At 51.1% G+C, this 13,996-nt stretch overlaps 2 protein-coding genes across 2 annotated transcripts; both read left to right on the forward strand.

The window, feature by feature from the left end:
* On the forward strand, positions 1-2,212 carry LOC100899807 (uncharacterized). The gene is made up of 4 exons (XM_003748265.2): positions 1-168; positions 435-718; positions 845-1,775; positions 1,868-2,212. The coding sequence occupies exons 3-4, from the start codon at positions 1,107-1,109 to the stop codon at positions 1,997-1,999; spliced, it is 801 nt and encodes a 266-aa protein (XP_003748313.1). The 5' UTR covers positions 1-168; positions 435-718; positions 845-1,106; the 3' UTR covers positions 2,000-2,212.
* A 2,010-nt stretch (positions 2,213-4,222) lies between these two features.
* Positions 4,223-13,701, forward strand: Rme-8 (receptor mediated endocytosis 8). The gene is made up of 17 exons (XM_018641355.1): positions 4,223-4,396; positions 4,606-4,761; positions 4,883-5,037; positions 5,171-5,465; positions 5,619-5,976; positions 6,423-6,886; positions 6,971-7,186; positions 7,338-7,535; positions 7,717-8,303; positions 8,519-8,780; positions 8,888-9,046; positions 9,176-11,182; positions 11,313-11,796; positions 11,949-12,349; positions 12,476-12,649; positions 12,747-13,296; positions 13,380-13,701. The coding sequence occupies exons 1-17, from the start codon at positions 4,223-4,225 to the stop codon at positions 13,460-13,462; spliced, it is 6,723 nt and encodes a 2,240-aa protein (XP_018496871.1). The 3' UTR covers positions 13,463-13,701.
* Positions 13,702-13,996: the final 295 nt, after the last annotated feature.

Consider the following 13,996-nt stretch of genomic DNA (forward strand, 5'->3'; position numbering starts at 1 on the left):
GCGTGCGCTCTAGATCCTCGGCTCAACATCGGCTGATACATTCCCGGGAAAAAAGATGCGCACATGAAGGTGGCTCGGTTGTGGAGCGTGGGGATTTAGAGCGAATTGATTACCACTATCCGGGTGCATCCGGTTAGCCTGGTTGAGTGACTTGTGATTTCTGCCGAGGTGAGTCCACGGAATTTCTATCTTCCTTACTTTGAATGGAACCAACCTCAGGAATCACGTCTTCCGTGACTCCGTTGTCCCGTTGAAGATACCCTCCCTAGCTTTCGAAACTGCCCCCGCGGCTTCCTGTGACGAAATCGAGTCGGCCTGTATACGGCACGAGCTCCGTCTTGGAAGTGTTGAAAGAGTACCGAATGTCAGCCCTCTAGTCATCACAGTTCGATTGCATGGTTAGGAACTAAGGGAGGTACTCTGAATTATTCCAGGCGTGTTTCAGGCTTGCTTAAGGAGTTGATGAATTATTTTGCTGGTACTGCAGTCATCCCTCTCTCAATCGCCCCCTAAGGACGAGGAAGTCAGAACACTCTGGATCCATCATCGGTGCGCGGTCCCACGCATCCTCATCAGCACTGATTACTGGTCGTCTGAAGCGAGAGATTCTGCTCCGTCTGGTGTTCTCCAAGGATTCTGAGTCATGCACGACTCAGTGCGCGTCGTCGAAGTCGTTTCGGAGCTTCTGAAGAAATATTTCCTCCCGGTTCACGTAGAGGTAAGGAACTCTCGGGCTATTGAGAAGGATCCTTCTCCTCTCGATTTTGATATCGATTCCCCGTCATACAATGAGTTCGTCTCCGATGACGCGAAGATACCGACTCCTTTGTCCGACTCCTTCCAGGTACTTCGAAGAGGCTACAAAAAATTGATCGGTGAGGACCTTCCGTTCCGGGAGTTCGGTTTCCCGTCCGCGGCCGATTTCCTGCGCGATGGATGCGGAGACGCCTTTACAGTAACGCGAAGCGAGACCGACAAAACCGTGTATTACGTCGCTCCTAGGAATTATCCCTCCAATGGGACGAGCCTCATTCTTAAACGAGAATCCACCGAAAATGTCCCCCCTGAGTCCGAACGCATCCGCGAAGCTTTGCAAGCGCTAAACCATGGAGCAAAGGCAGCTCCGAAGAAGAGGAAATTCGTCCCACCCCCAATTCAAACAATATTTGGGCTTCTTGCTCAGTAGACACCCATCCGGAATTTCCGCTGGAGGATTGATCGCCGAGTTCCTGAGAGTCTCTGGATCGCCATTGAGCTACGAAATGTACGGCTACGGGGATCATCTCGAAATGTTCAGGGACCTCACGGATGTGTTCACGATGCAGGAGATCAACGGTGAGAATATATTGTACCCTCCTGCGAAAATCGAAGAATCGCATTCTATCGATCGAAGCCCTCTCCGAAGCTACTCGAAGCTAGCGGCTTCGCTAGCATCAACTGAGAATGTTGAAAACGAAGCACCCAAAAGCCCCGGGAAGACCCCGCAATCCATGGCGAACAACCGCTTCGTCGACGTCGGCAAGGTCGAACTTAAAGGCGGCGGTAACCTGGTTTATGTGAAGTTCAACGGGAAGTGGTACGTTCCGAGTCCTTGCGTGGCCTCTTTGGCTGGCCTGCAATCCGACACGATTCTCCAGAGTCTCAAGGAGCAGCATATCGAGATCCACGACGTTGAGGTTCTCCGCGAATCTGAACGAGACCACTCGGAGCTGAGGTTCGAGATCGCGTTGATTAATTGTCCTCTGGTCATCACCAAGGCAGGCACATTGATCAAGGTATAGTACGTTCGATGCTCTCCGAGCGAGGAACGAAGGAGGAGCCGCGCTATGCGGATTATTCATCCCGAACTCATAATTTTTTCTCACAGGAAATCCCTCTGATACCGTGGAAGTCTCTTGGTATATTGCTCCTGGCTTTCGGGACAGAGAGAGTCGAGCTGGAGAAGACTCTCAGGAGTATCAGCGAAAGCTTCTCGATGTCCGATCGATCATCCATTTGAGTGCGGCTCTAGCGCGAAATTCTGCGGAGCCATTGTGAATTCTGGCTTGCGAGGGCAATCATCGGTGGATTCAGCGCGGATCTCTCTTCTGGCCTGGCTGATGTAGCCCGATGGTAGGAGCCGTGGTCTGAGGAGCGATTGCAACGATATACATCAAAATATATATATAAATACAAATAACCTATACTCTTAATCATAAGAAATGAAATAAAGCGAAAAGTCATCCTTGATGAGCTCGTCTTCTGAACCGCCGGAGAGCGATATACAACGAGTGGTCGACGGTTAAGCCGCTGAAAATCGCTGGAAATTCGTTTGGGTACTTTTGCGAGCGATCCACCTAATCGGGACTGCTCAACGTCGCGCTCCCGACGGTCCGCAAGGAGACGATAGCTAAGTCAATCGAAGTGTTCACTGAAACAGATGGTCTCCTGAATCGAGCTCCGGCTGTGAGGGTATTCCGTCACGTATTTTTGTGGTGTGTGGATGGAGCCGACAGTCGTCTAAATGCTGAAGATACCGCTCGCATACAGGATCTAGGCAACCTGAACCATGCTGTGGACCTCGCATGTACACGGGACAGGTCTCCACTCATTGTGAGAAGATCCAAATTCGCCGAAGGAGATCCGCGCGAAAAGTTTCGCTTTCGCGTCCTCTCCCTTAGCTGCGAGGGTGGCGACCCCCGTGATATCCACTCCTCGGCTGTTTTGGAACGGCGGGTTTTTCGACTGCCTCTCCGGTATCCTCGCAAACATTTCTCGAGCTGAGCCGATCGAATAAATGTTCTCGCAATAGATTGTCTCATCATCATCGAGCGTGGAGTAGGATTCGAATTCAGACGCAAAAGCCAGAGCGCATGCTCTGTGGCGCCATCTTGGTTGTCCAGATGTAAACAACATCTAGTGTCACTAGACCTATAGCAGAGGAGCCACCAGCCAGCCCGCAAGTCGTCGTACGGACTGCAGACACCGATCAACAGAGTGGGGGGTTTCGGCTTTAGTAAATTGGTGGCTTAGAAAATCAACACTAGAGTGTCTCCGGAATTTGTCACTGTTTTCGGTGAGTGTCTGTCTCCCAAGACCTTAAGACACAGTTCGTCACCGGCGTCGTACGGAACTTCTTCGTTGGACCATTGCCGCAGAAACACAGACAATAACGCCTCCTTCGACTGCTCGTAAGAGAGGAGACATTCGAAACTGACATCTCTCTAGCTCGAGGTGGGCGGTTTATCTATTTGAATTCGATCTCTCAGTGGACTCGGACGTTGACGCCGCCGGAGCGTTGGAACCCCGAACTCAGAAGAACCTCAAATCAGTAGTTTGGTGCGAGGAGGGTGGAAGCTAGAGGCGAACCGAGTCCGCGATTCATGTGACTTTGTTGGCAGCGTGAGTTCCGAATAGGGAGGGAGCCCAATGCTGTTGGAGGTCTCTAATCATCGCAGCGTGCCGCTGCCTCCGAGTCCTCCGCTTGATAATCCTCCGGCAACCTCGATCGTAATCAAAATCGTACCTTGTCGAAGCTCGCGTGAAATGCGGGCGTTGATTTACAATGTTTGCAGTTCGCCGCAAACACTCGAGAGAGCATTCCCCCGAGATATCGAGAGCGATCAGGGATACGCTTGTGATCGAAACTGCACCCTGAGATTAGAAACTCGTGATCTGGTTGAGTAAGTTCGTCGAGGGTCCGCAGAACTCCACGGAGGTCCAGCTGACAAGCTGTTCACACCGAGACATCGGTGAAGCCGCCTCGGGTCGCTGTTCGTCTCCTGTCTGTCAATCCTCTCCACAGAGGAGCCTGTCTCGACTGTTGACGTTATCCCAATGTCGCTCGCCGTCAGTAGTAGTTCTTCTTCCTGCTCCTCTCAGGGCATCGACACATTGTCGCCAACAGCTCTGCTTCACTTTATTTGTGCCATCCCCTTACGGGACCTTGTTTCATACATGAGCCTAATTTGAATGATGACTTTGTGTGATGAAGTTCGTTTAGCTTCCTCGGCGTTCGGATCGACGACGACCGCGGTTTGACGGCTCGGAAATCGCCAGAGAAACCATCGCAGTGCCAGCTGACGGTGTCCAACGTCAGATATCGGCGACCGTCGAAGCGAGCGACATGACTCAGACCCCTTGCAGTACGCGAAGGGAGCCGTCGGTCAGGACGAGCCCCAAGCGAGAAAGTTCTTACTGGAGACGCTTGCTTTCAGTTCTATGGCCGTGGGAAATTAGTATGATGTCCCCAGGAACGGGAGGTGCTCCTGTAGGGAGTCGAGGTGGAAACGAGGATGTCGCCTGCTACAATGTCATCAAGCTCTCGTGGAAGGGCAAGTATCCGAGGATTTTCTCCGTCGGGACCCGGGCCATCACCACTTACAACATTGCGGACTGCATGATAGAGACTAATAAGGTTCGTATCATTCACACGCACTGAGTAATAGTTCGAATTGACGAATGCTGGCATGCATCAAACTCCGTGCCAGGCGAATTATCTGACAGTTCATCGAGCTATATCAGCGCTGCCTGCATTCTTACAACTGAGAAACCTGTTCGCTGGAATCTCGATCCAAACGGATTCCTATGACGTTATAACTGATCGTTGATCTTCGTGAACTTCAGTTCGAGTACCAGGACTTCGTCGCTATCGAACCCTTGGTCTCGAGGAGCTCCGACACCGAATTTATAATCAAGTACAGGAAAACACGCGAGGGAAGGAAAATCGGTGACATGAAATTCGCCTCGGAATACAGAGCAGATATCCTCACTGAAGCATTGGTAGGTTATTCCCTTTCGCTGTGAAGAGTCTTCTCGTCGATCGAACGACTTCGATCTCTTCCGGAACGAAACCCCTGCTCTGAGTAAAATGAATCGAGCGAGAAGAATTTGTTCCTTGCAGAAATTCAAGCACTTATTCTGTGAGCAGCGTCCGAGTGCCGTTCAATTCAAAGCGATGAAGAAAGATTTCTCAGAACAAAAAGTCCCCCTCATTTTGGAAGTTTCCGAGATCTCCGTGAATCAGCTAGATCCACAAACCAGAGAATGTGTTGGCAGGTAAGCCTCCGGATCATGCTCTTTCAGAACCTAGCATTCAGGTGAATCATATTGAATCGACAATGTCCTTCGGCCCGCTTCCGGGCAACTCCGCTGGATGACCGAAGCAAAAATGGTTTCTCGATCCTTTCAGATATTATTTCAAAAACATTACTGGTCTGACTAAGCTACTCGACGGGAAGCCGGGCGGCTTGGTGATCTCAGTGGACAGCTTCGAGCGTCTCCACGTATTTTACATTGAGCGGAGAGAAGCATTCATGAAACTCGTTGCGGAGCACGCCATGAAATTCGTGGGTGTCAACATCAATTTCAAGGACGAGATGAGCGAGGAGACGGTCCTCCTGCGGCGGTTCGGAAGATATTCTTCCGACGAAGCTGTGACAAGCCTCAGTGATTTCATGGTACACAAGATGTCGGCCCGCCACAGGGTGAGTAAGGGAGCGAGCACGTGAGACTTCTTCCCGGGAACTGTTCAAAGAACATTAGAAGGCTCGGCGGTGATCGTTAAATGCAGTCCGATCAATCACTCAATACAGGGAAAGGCCCGATCCGTCGATCAAGATGAGAACGTCTTCTTCCAGGATCCGGTGAAGCGCATCCTCGGGATCTCCGAATCCTGTTTGGTGGAACGCGATTGCGTCACGTACAACGTGACGTCGTTGCGGCCCCTAAGTGATATTGCGGCTCTGGTTAGGGACCGGGAAGAGCCGAGGAAGTTCTTCATCGAGTTCATCCAAGGCGACCTCGAAAAAGCCTATTTCTCCTCAAACCGCGACGCCCTGCTGGCTTCACTATTAGACGGTGTCCGAGCCTCGGGCAATCGGGACGTTCACGTTCGGATGTCGAAAATCAATCGAGGCATGCGGTGCGGACCCATGTACATTCCTGTTTGTGAGGACGTCGAAATCGCGCACTTGAAGTTCCTTCACACCCAACCGAGTGAGTCTTCGACAATTGACACGGAATTCAACGATGCGAATGTTTCAAGGTGTACAGAAAACTGCCGTCAAACGTCTCCGAAGTGCTTTCTGTTTTGTAGCCGTAAAGATTGCCACCATTTGGGGTTTTGGATTCCGAGAAACTGGAGGTAGTTTATTGCTTGCCACCCTCAACATTCGTGTGTGTTGCCTGGCTAGTCCTGTTTCGATAGCCCGTAGAGTTGCTTCTAATTTTTTGAGTGAGCCATCGTCTGTTGCTGATGACGGCTCTCTCGTAACCCACACCGATTTGCCCCACCGGCCCGTGATGGCCCCCAAAGCTTCACTGTCGACTAGTCTGTCACTCTCAGAGCTCACTTACGTCCGCAGGGGCCTTAATGCTTCCGTCGAACTTCCACGAGAAAGCTCGAGCCAATCCTCAATCATCAATGAATTGGATTTTTCCAGATGCCTGGTCGTTTCCCGACACCGTGGCTCGTTTCAATGCCAACGTGCCTTATTCTGGACTCCTGCACACGGCGAAGAACAAAGACGCGCTCTTCGAAAACAAAGACAAGATGTTCCAGGCTGCTCTGACGGCCATGTTGGCCAAGGAAGGCGAGCAAGATCGCATCCCCCTCGAAACTCTCGAAGCCCAGTTCCACGCGCTACGCAGACTGGTTGCCTGCAAAGCGGGATTTGCTGCCTTCACTCAAGTCCCGCATGTTCGCGAGCGCATCGGCAGGAAGGTGATCTCAGCACTGTCTCGCGGAGACCCTGCGGTCTCGCACGCGGCCGTGGACATGCTGTGCGCACTCATTCAGCCCATGCACGACGATTGCGACCTCTACCAAGAACAGTTGAACAAATTATCGATACTCTCTTCAAAGAGTTTCCTCGAGCAGCTCCTCGTCATGTTCTCGAACCATGTGGTAAATATTGCTTCCTGAGGTCTCGATCCGCTCAATCTTCGGTCCTCCTCTCCATCCGAATTCACTAATTCTGTCCGTTTCCAGCAACACGGAACCGGCTGCCTCGTAGTATCGGCTATGTTGGATTTCTTGACATTTTCCTTATGTGCGCCGTATTCAGAAACGACTGAAGGTGCTCAGTTCGATGCCTTGTTGGAGCTTGTCGCTAATCACGCCGGTCGGATGGTTTTCAAGCTCTTCCAACACACCTCTATCGCTATTGTCAAGGGCGCCGGGCGTGTGATGAAGGCTATAATTGAGGTCAGTTCGAAATCAATCCCATGGATGATGATGATTCATGATGATCGAGCAACGGACTTGGAAGTATCCGTCTAATTTCACCTGGAATAACTCTCATTTTCTCCTCTCGACGCTCCCATATGCTCAATTTTTCCCTCTGACTTATTCCAAGGAAGGGGAATCGGAACTCGCCGCGAAAATGCAAGATCTCGCTTTGGCGGAAGCCGCTCTACCTCGGCACCTCCTGGATGCGCTCTATGTATCGGGTTCAGAGAGTCGGCTTTTCGCCTTACGAGAGTTGTCCAGACAGCTGGTCGGCCTCTGGCTCACCGGTCACCCAGCCACGATGAATGCCCTCAAACGAATCATGGTAAATTTCACAGTCAGGAAATTGTCCTCTTGTCCTGTCAACAATGAGGGGGGCCATGGCCGAGATCAGCTCATCAGTTGCCCTCCTTGATGATTGGAAACTATAACTATCGCAATTATCAAATGATCACATTACCAAAAATTATTATTCTTATTACTAAAAATTAGAGGGAATTTTTCAGCCCGCTGGCCTCCTCGCCTACATGGACTCGAAGGAGATGCCTCCGAAGGAAGCGATTGAAACCCTCAAAACTCGAGACAATCTCAAAATGGCCACAGAGCTCTCGAACAAGCATTTGACAAAGAACAAACAATGGCGAGTCATCGAACGCCACGTAGATCAGTTCCTCGTACACTGGAAGTCCCGAATGACTCAGCTGAAGTCCGACGGAGACACCCGACCTGCCCGGCAGCAGCCTGTGGTGCTTCGTCGAAGGCGACAGAGGGTTAAGAGCTTGGCGAATTGGACCATGTTCTACTACCAGTTCCACCAGGATCACGCTAAGCCACACCTTATCTGGAACTACAAGACGCGGGAAGAGCTCCGGGACGCACTCGAGAATGAACTTCGCAGCTTCACTCAAGACCGCGAGTTGTGTCATGACGTGACGGTGTCCTGGAATCATCAGGAATTCGAAGTAGCGTACCACTCGTTGTCCGAAGAAATTCGAGTGGGCGACTACTTCCTCCGTCTGCTTCTTGAAGAGGATGACCGCAAGGTTCGTGAGTCGCCCACCGACCAACCGCTCAGCAATTTCATCATGCAATCGTGAGTTTTCTTTCGGTATCGAGAATCAATCAATGTATTTTTCCTCGCTATCTCTAATGTATTCTCCACGAGTCGGTTTTCCGAGAATTTTCACTGTGAAATTTGCTCGTTTCATTGAAGACGTCAGTGAGTACCGCAGACCTTCGCCCATATCAGCTGTTTGCGACCACCACGAGCATGCAGGAGGCTCTTCATACGTCGGCTCTTTTCCTCAGGCGTGAATTCTTCAACGATCTCTACCATCGTTTCCTGCTCTCGAACGATATCGGAATGAAATGCATGTGTTTGCGAGCGATGGCAATCGTTTATGGACGTCATTATGAAGACATCGGGTCATTCAACGACACTCAGAACATCGTCGATATGTTGAAAAACACAACGAGTCGGCACGAGAGGGACCGTCTCCTCATGTTTATCGAGAAACTCGTCAACAATAAGAAAAACATCAAATACCTTCTAGATTGCAACGGCGTCAAGGTAGGGAAGCGGACGCTCCTCCCGAACGTCCTTCGACGTATCCGTTGATATCGGTTTTCTCTGCCTACGGCCAGATTGTCTCATCCCGATGAATAACTCTATCCTAGGTACTCGTGGAATTTTTGTGTCTCGCTCATCTGCACACGAGTCGAGCCGTGATCCCAACCCAGACGAACGTGATCGAAGCCTCAGCCGAGATGATGATGGATCAAGAGAAGGAATGGTTTTACGAGAACAATCAAAATGGCCCACACAGTATTAATGAGGTGAGGAGAAGGAAACTCCGGCTCGTTTTTCTCTTTCGGTCAGAGCTCACTCACTCCGATTCCATTCCGGATCTGTACGAGTCGCCAGCGGATATCTCGGAGAGTCTGACTCCGAATTTCTGTCTTTAGATGAAAAAGCTGTACGAGGACGGTGTAGTGAATGCGGATACGAAAGTTTGGGCCCAAGGCATGGACGGTTGGCACCGACTACAGGACGTTGGGCAACTGAAGTGGACTCTCATGGCGCAGAGCTCGGCCCTAAAAAACGAAACTGACCTCGCTATCCTCATCCTCAACATCCTCATCAAAGTGTGTGAAGCCTACCCAACGAAGGAGCCCGACGGCAGCATCGTACGACCTCTGCCGCGCGTCAAACGGAGACTATGCGATCCGACGACTCTCCCCCACATCGTACAGCTGCTGCTTACGTTCGATCCGATTCTCGTCGAGAAGGTTGCCGTCCTGCTGACCCACGTCATGCAGCACAATCCGGCCATCCAGCGACTGTACCAATCTGGCTTCTTCTTCTTCATTCTCATGTACACAGGATCGAATGTCCTGCCGATCGGCAACCTGTTGCATCTGACGCACACCTGCCAGGCCTTCCGTTCCGAAGAGGGCAGCACGCTGAAACAACGTTCCATTCTCGGCAACATCCTGCCCGAAGCCATGATCTGTTATTTGGAGAATCACGGCGCCGTGAAGTTCGCGGAGATTTTCCTCGGCGAGTTCGACACACCCGAAGCGATCTGGAATTCGGAAATGCGCCGATTCATGATCGAAAAAATAGCGACACACATAGCGGATTTCAGTCCGCGGCTCAAGTCCAACACCCGGGCTCCGTATCAGTACTGCCCGATCCCTCAGATTCAGTATCCACAACTGAACAATGAGCTCTTCTGCAACATGTATTACCTACGACACTTGTGTGACGTGCAGAAGTTCCCCGCGTGGCCGATCCTCGAACCGGTCCAGTTGTTGAAGGACGTTCTCGATCAATGGAAAGCAGAGCTCAACGTGAAGCCTCCCCCCATCAACGAGGACGACGCGTGCGAGGTTCTCGGTCTGAAGCAGGAGGATAAAACGGACCAGACAAAGATTCGGAAAGCCTATTTCAGATTGGCAGCGAAATACCATCCAGACAAAAATCCCGAAGGCCGAGAAGTGTTCGAGAAAGTCAACAAGGCCTACGAATACCTCTCGGACTCTTCGATCCGCAAGGGCGACGGTCCTTGCCCCATAAACTTGAGCCTGATCCTCAAAACACAAGCCATCCTCTTCAGCAGGTGTCGGGACGAACTGCATCCGTACAAGTACGCCGGTTATCCGATGCTCATAAAAATGATCGAGAAAGAAACTCAGGACGATCAGCTGCTTTCCAAGCAGAATCCGCTGCTGGGTCTCGCGATCGAGACCATGTACCACACTCTAAACTGCTCAGAACTCAACGTTCAGGAGCTCCGACGAGAGGGAGGATTAGCCGTGCTGGAAAAGGCGTTCGTTCGCTGTGTCGAGCAACTCAACCACTCGAGCACACCCGATGACCTCGTGGTTTCCGTGTGCAGACATTCCGTTGCGTGCTTCGCGGTCGCTGCGAAATTCGACTCGTGTCGCAGCGTGCTCATAAACGATCTTCCGAATTTCGTGTCCGATCTCTGTCGCATATTGTACTTCAAACACTTGACCGAGCTGTGCGCAGCCGCGGTTGAATGCGTTACGTCTTTGAGTGTGTGCGAGCAGCTGCAGACATCGATGCTCGAATGTGGAGTGCTGTTCCATCTGCTTCTGTTCTTCTTCAAGTACGATTTCACGCTCGGTGAGAGCGGTGTCGACGTCAGCAAGGAGAGCAACCAACAGGCCGTAGCCAACTACTTGGCCGAGCTCTCGGTTAGAGCGTGTGCTCGCCTTGCCGGCACCGACCCCGGTTTCGCCACCCCGCCGAACCAACGTATTCGTCAGTGCCTCATCGCGCTCCTCACTCCTTACATCACGAGAAAGCTTGGAGTCTGCCCACCCTCCGAAATCCTGAAGATACTCAATTCGAATACCGAAAATCCATACCTTATCTGGGACAACTCTACGCGTGCCGAACTCATTGAGTACCTGGAAAGGCAGCAAAAATCAAAAATCCGATCCGTGAGTCAAGTCTCTAGTCATTGTCTTCATTCATCTGTCCATTCATCGATATTTCCCCTCGGATTCTCCGGGGGTGAATGTCAGCTTAATCAATTTATATACGAGCTGATAATCCTCTCTAATCCCTCAGGGAGAATGCGACGAAGACTACGGCTCCGGCTTTTCGTACAGCCTCTTCGAGAAGGAGCTGGTTGTCGGCGACATATTCGTTCGGATTTACAACGAGCAAGCGCAGTTCCCGCTGGAGAACCCACGTCAATTCACGCAAGATTTACTCTCCTTCGTTGGATCCCAAGCTCAGTTTATCTATTCGGCTAAAAACAGCAATCTCGTCGTCACCAAAGACAGCGAGGTCGACCGCGTGACGAACGCCGAACTCGCGATGGAGGCTTTATTTAACGTCATACAGAACAACCCCTCGGTCGAAACGCTCTGCATCGGACACTTCAAGCTCTTATTCCTCTTGCTGAACACCGAGTACACTAAACTGCAAGTCCTGGCCGTCAACGTCATCCAGTCGGTGACGGGCAACAAGAATTGCGTGCAGGACATCGCCAACGTCCAGGTTCTAGTCTTCCTGCTGCTCGTTCTCAAGTCGTTCCAAAGTAATCAACGTAAGTGGATTCCGGTCCCTGTCAATTGATGAAAATCGGGAATCGGGTCGAGAGGTACCGCTCCGATTGCTCGTGTGGATTTTCCGGTGTTCCTCGTGATTATTGAACTATCATCCTGATTCATTTACCAACTGTTTCTTTTTCCTCCTCAGATCAACAAGCGGTTCTGGACACCCTTCTGCCTTTGATGTCGAACTCCGCTCTAGTGAAAGAAGCTATGTCCAAAGGTGCGCTTGTCTACCTGCTGAATGTGTATTGCAACGGCCTCGACGCTAAAGTCCGGGAGCGCACGGCGGAACTGATAGCCAAGATGAGTTCCGATAAATTGAGCGGACCCAAGTTGGTCAGGGTCATAGCGCGCTTCATGCCGGCGGTGTTCCTCGATGCCATGAAGGAGTCGCCGCAAGATAGCGTGACGCTCTTTGAGGGCAATCAAGAAAATCCGGAGCTTATTTGGAACGATGAGAGCAGGGAGAGACTGAAATCAAGTGTGCGCGAGATGAGCGACGAGCTTTTCAACAAACAACGAGCCGAACCTTCGGAACGTTGGGAGGTGAGTTCCTTATTGTTCCTGACTCGCTCAACCTTTCGCTCATCCGGTCGGAATCGGACTGCCAGACGGATGAAGCGTGTGAATTCGATTCATTTTACTCCGATCAATAACGGCAACATCTTTCAGATCCCGAGCGACTTCTCGCTATGTAGCGAGACAGGTGACGACGAGCTCGTGGTCTCAGGGGTTTACGTGAGATTGTTCGTTCAAAGTCCTGGTTGGTCTCTACGCAGGCCGAAAGAGTTCCTCGCCGAATGCCTTGACCGCGTTTGCTCTCTGATGTCCAAGCCAGACTCCGATGTAAGTCCCTTCATTTAAACGCTTGCATTACAGTATATTTAAGCAATGATTCAGGAATCTGGAAACCTGTGTCCTACGTGGCGTTTTTTCATCTCAGGAGTCCAGCCTAGACGCTCTGACTTCGGCCATCGTAGGTCTGCTCATGAACCAAGGCCAGCTGCGGGAAGCCATACCGGTCATGGGTCACATCCCACGTATCGTGACAGCCTTATCGTCGAGTCCACCATTTGCAAAACACGCGATCCGACTCCTGCACGAACTCGCCCAGAGTCAGCCGTGTGTAGAAGCTTTAAGCGAATGCAATGATTGCATGGCCGGCGTGAAAACAGCAATCGACAACTGCCCCGAAGCCCTCGATCTCGTGGCGAAAGCTCTGAACCAAATGTTCCAAAAGAACGCTTCGCGTCTGGTGCAGCAGGCTCTGAGCGTGAAACTAGTCACCATTCTCCTGGACTTGCTCGAGCGCCCCGTCACGAACGCTACCAGCAAAGCGCACATTGTTCAGGCGCTCAAATCCATGTTGACGGATCCGATATACGGCGAGGAACTCAACGAGCTGCTGTCCGCATCCAAAATTTGGGCGGATTTCAAAGATCAACGACACGATCTCTTCACGAGAGAAACAACAATCGCTGGCTATCTACCGAGTAAGTATTCGTCCTCGATAGTTTTCCCGGGGAGAAAGTCGTTTGGATGGAAGGGATAATTGAATTGACTCGTTTCTCCCCAGGCACGACGAACATCGCAGGTTACCTGACAGCTGGGACCACGGGTCCAAATTATGCGAGGCAACCACCGCCAGTGGATAAATGAAAAGTTTTTATTTTGTCTTTAATATTTAAAATGTGTTAATGTGGTCTCGACAGCTCCCTGATCGACTGGAGAACCGAAGAGACGAAGCATGGAAGTTTTATCCGAGCTGTAATTACGTTACGATGTGCAGGCGTCAACACCATGTGATTTACGGAAACCACTGAGAATCTATCCTGAAGCTAGACCGACGCGAGAGACGGACTGATACATTCGAAGGACTGAACTCGATACGGAGAAAAATATTTATAGGTTTTTCTGACATGCTTGTTTTCCATGGCTTCACGCCGCCCCGGGGATATCGTGGGTCCATATCGGGGAAACGATCAGGAAGGTAGCCGTAATGCTCGATCTCGGCTGATGATTCTCCACTATGCGATAGTTTTACAAGTTCTCCACTTATACCTACCTCTTTGGATAAATGCGAATCGCTTGAGCGATCGGTATACGGAGCTAACGGGATTGGAGGGGGAAGGGACAATGGCGGTGACGGCTTGAGAATCATCAGACGCCGAAGCTCGGACCCGTGTATAAAGC

The sequence above is a fragment of the Galendromus occidentalis genome, unplaced genomic scaffold, assembly GCF_000255335.2.
Source record: "Galendromus occidentalis unplaced genomic scaffold, Mocc_1.1 scf7180000077530, whole genome shotgun sequence".
Taxonomy (NCBI): Eukaryota; Metazoa; Arthropoda; class Arachnida; order Mesostigmata; family Phytoseiidae; genus Galendromus; species Galendromus occidentalis.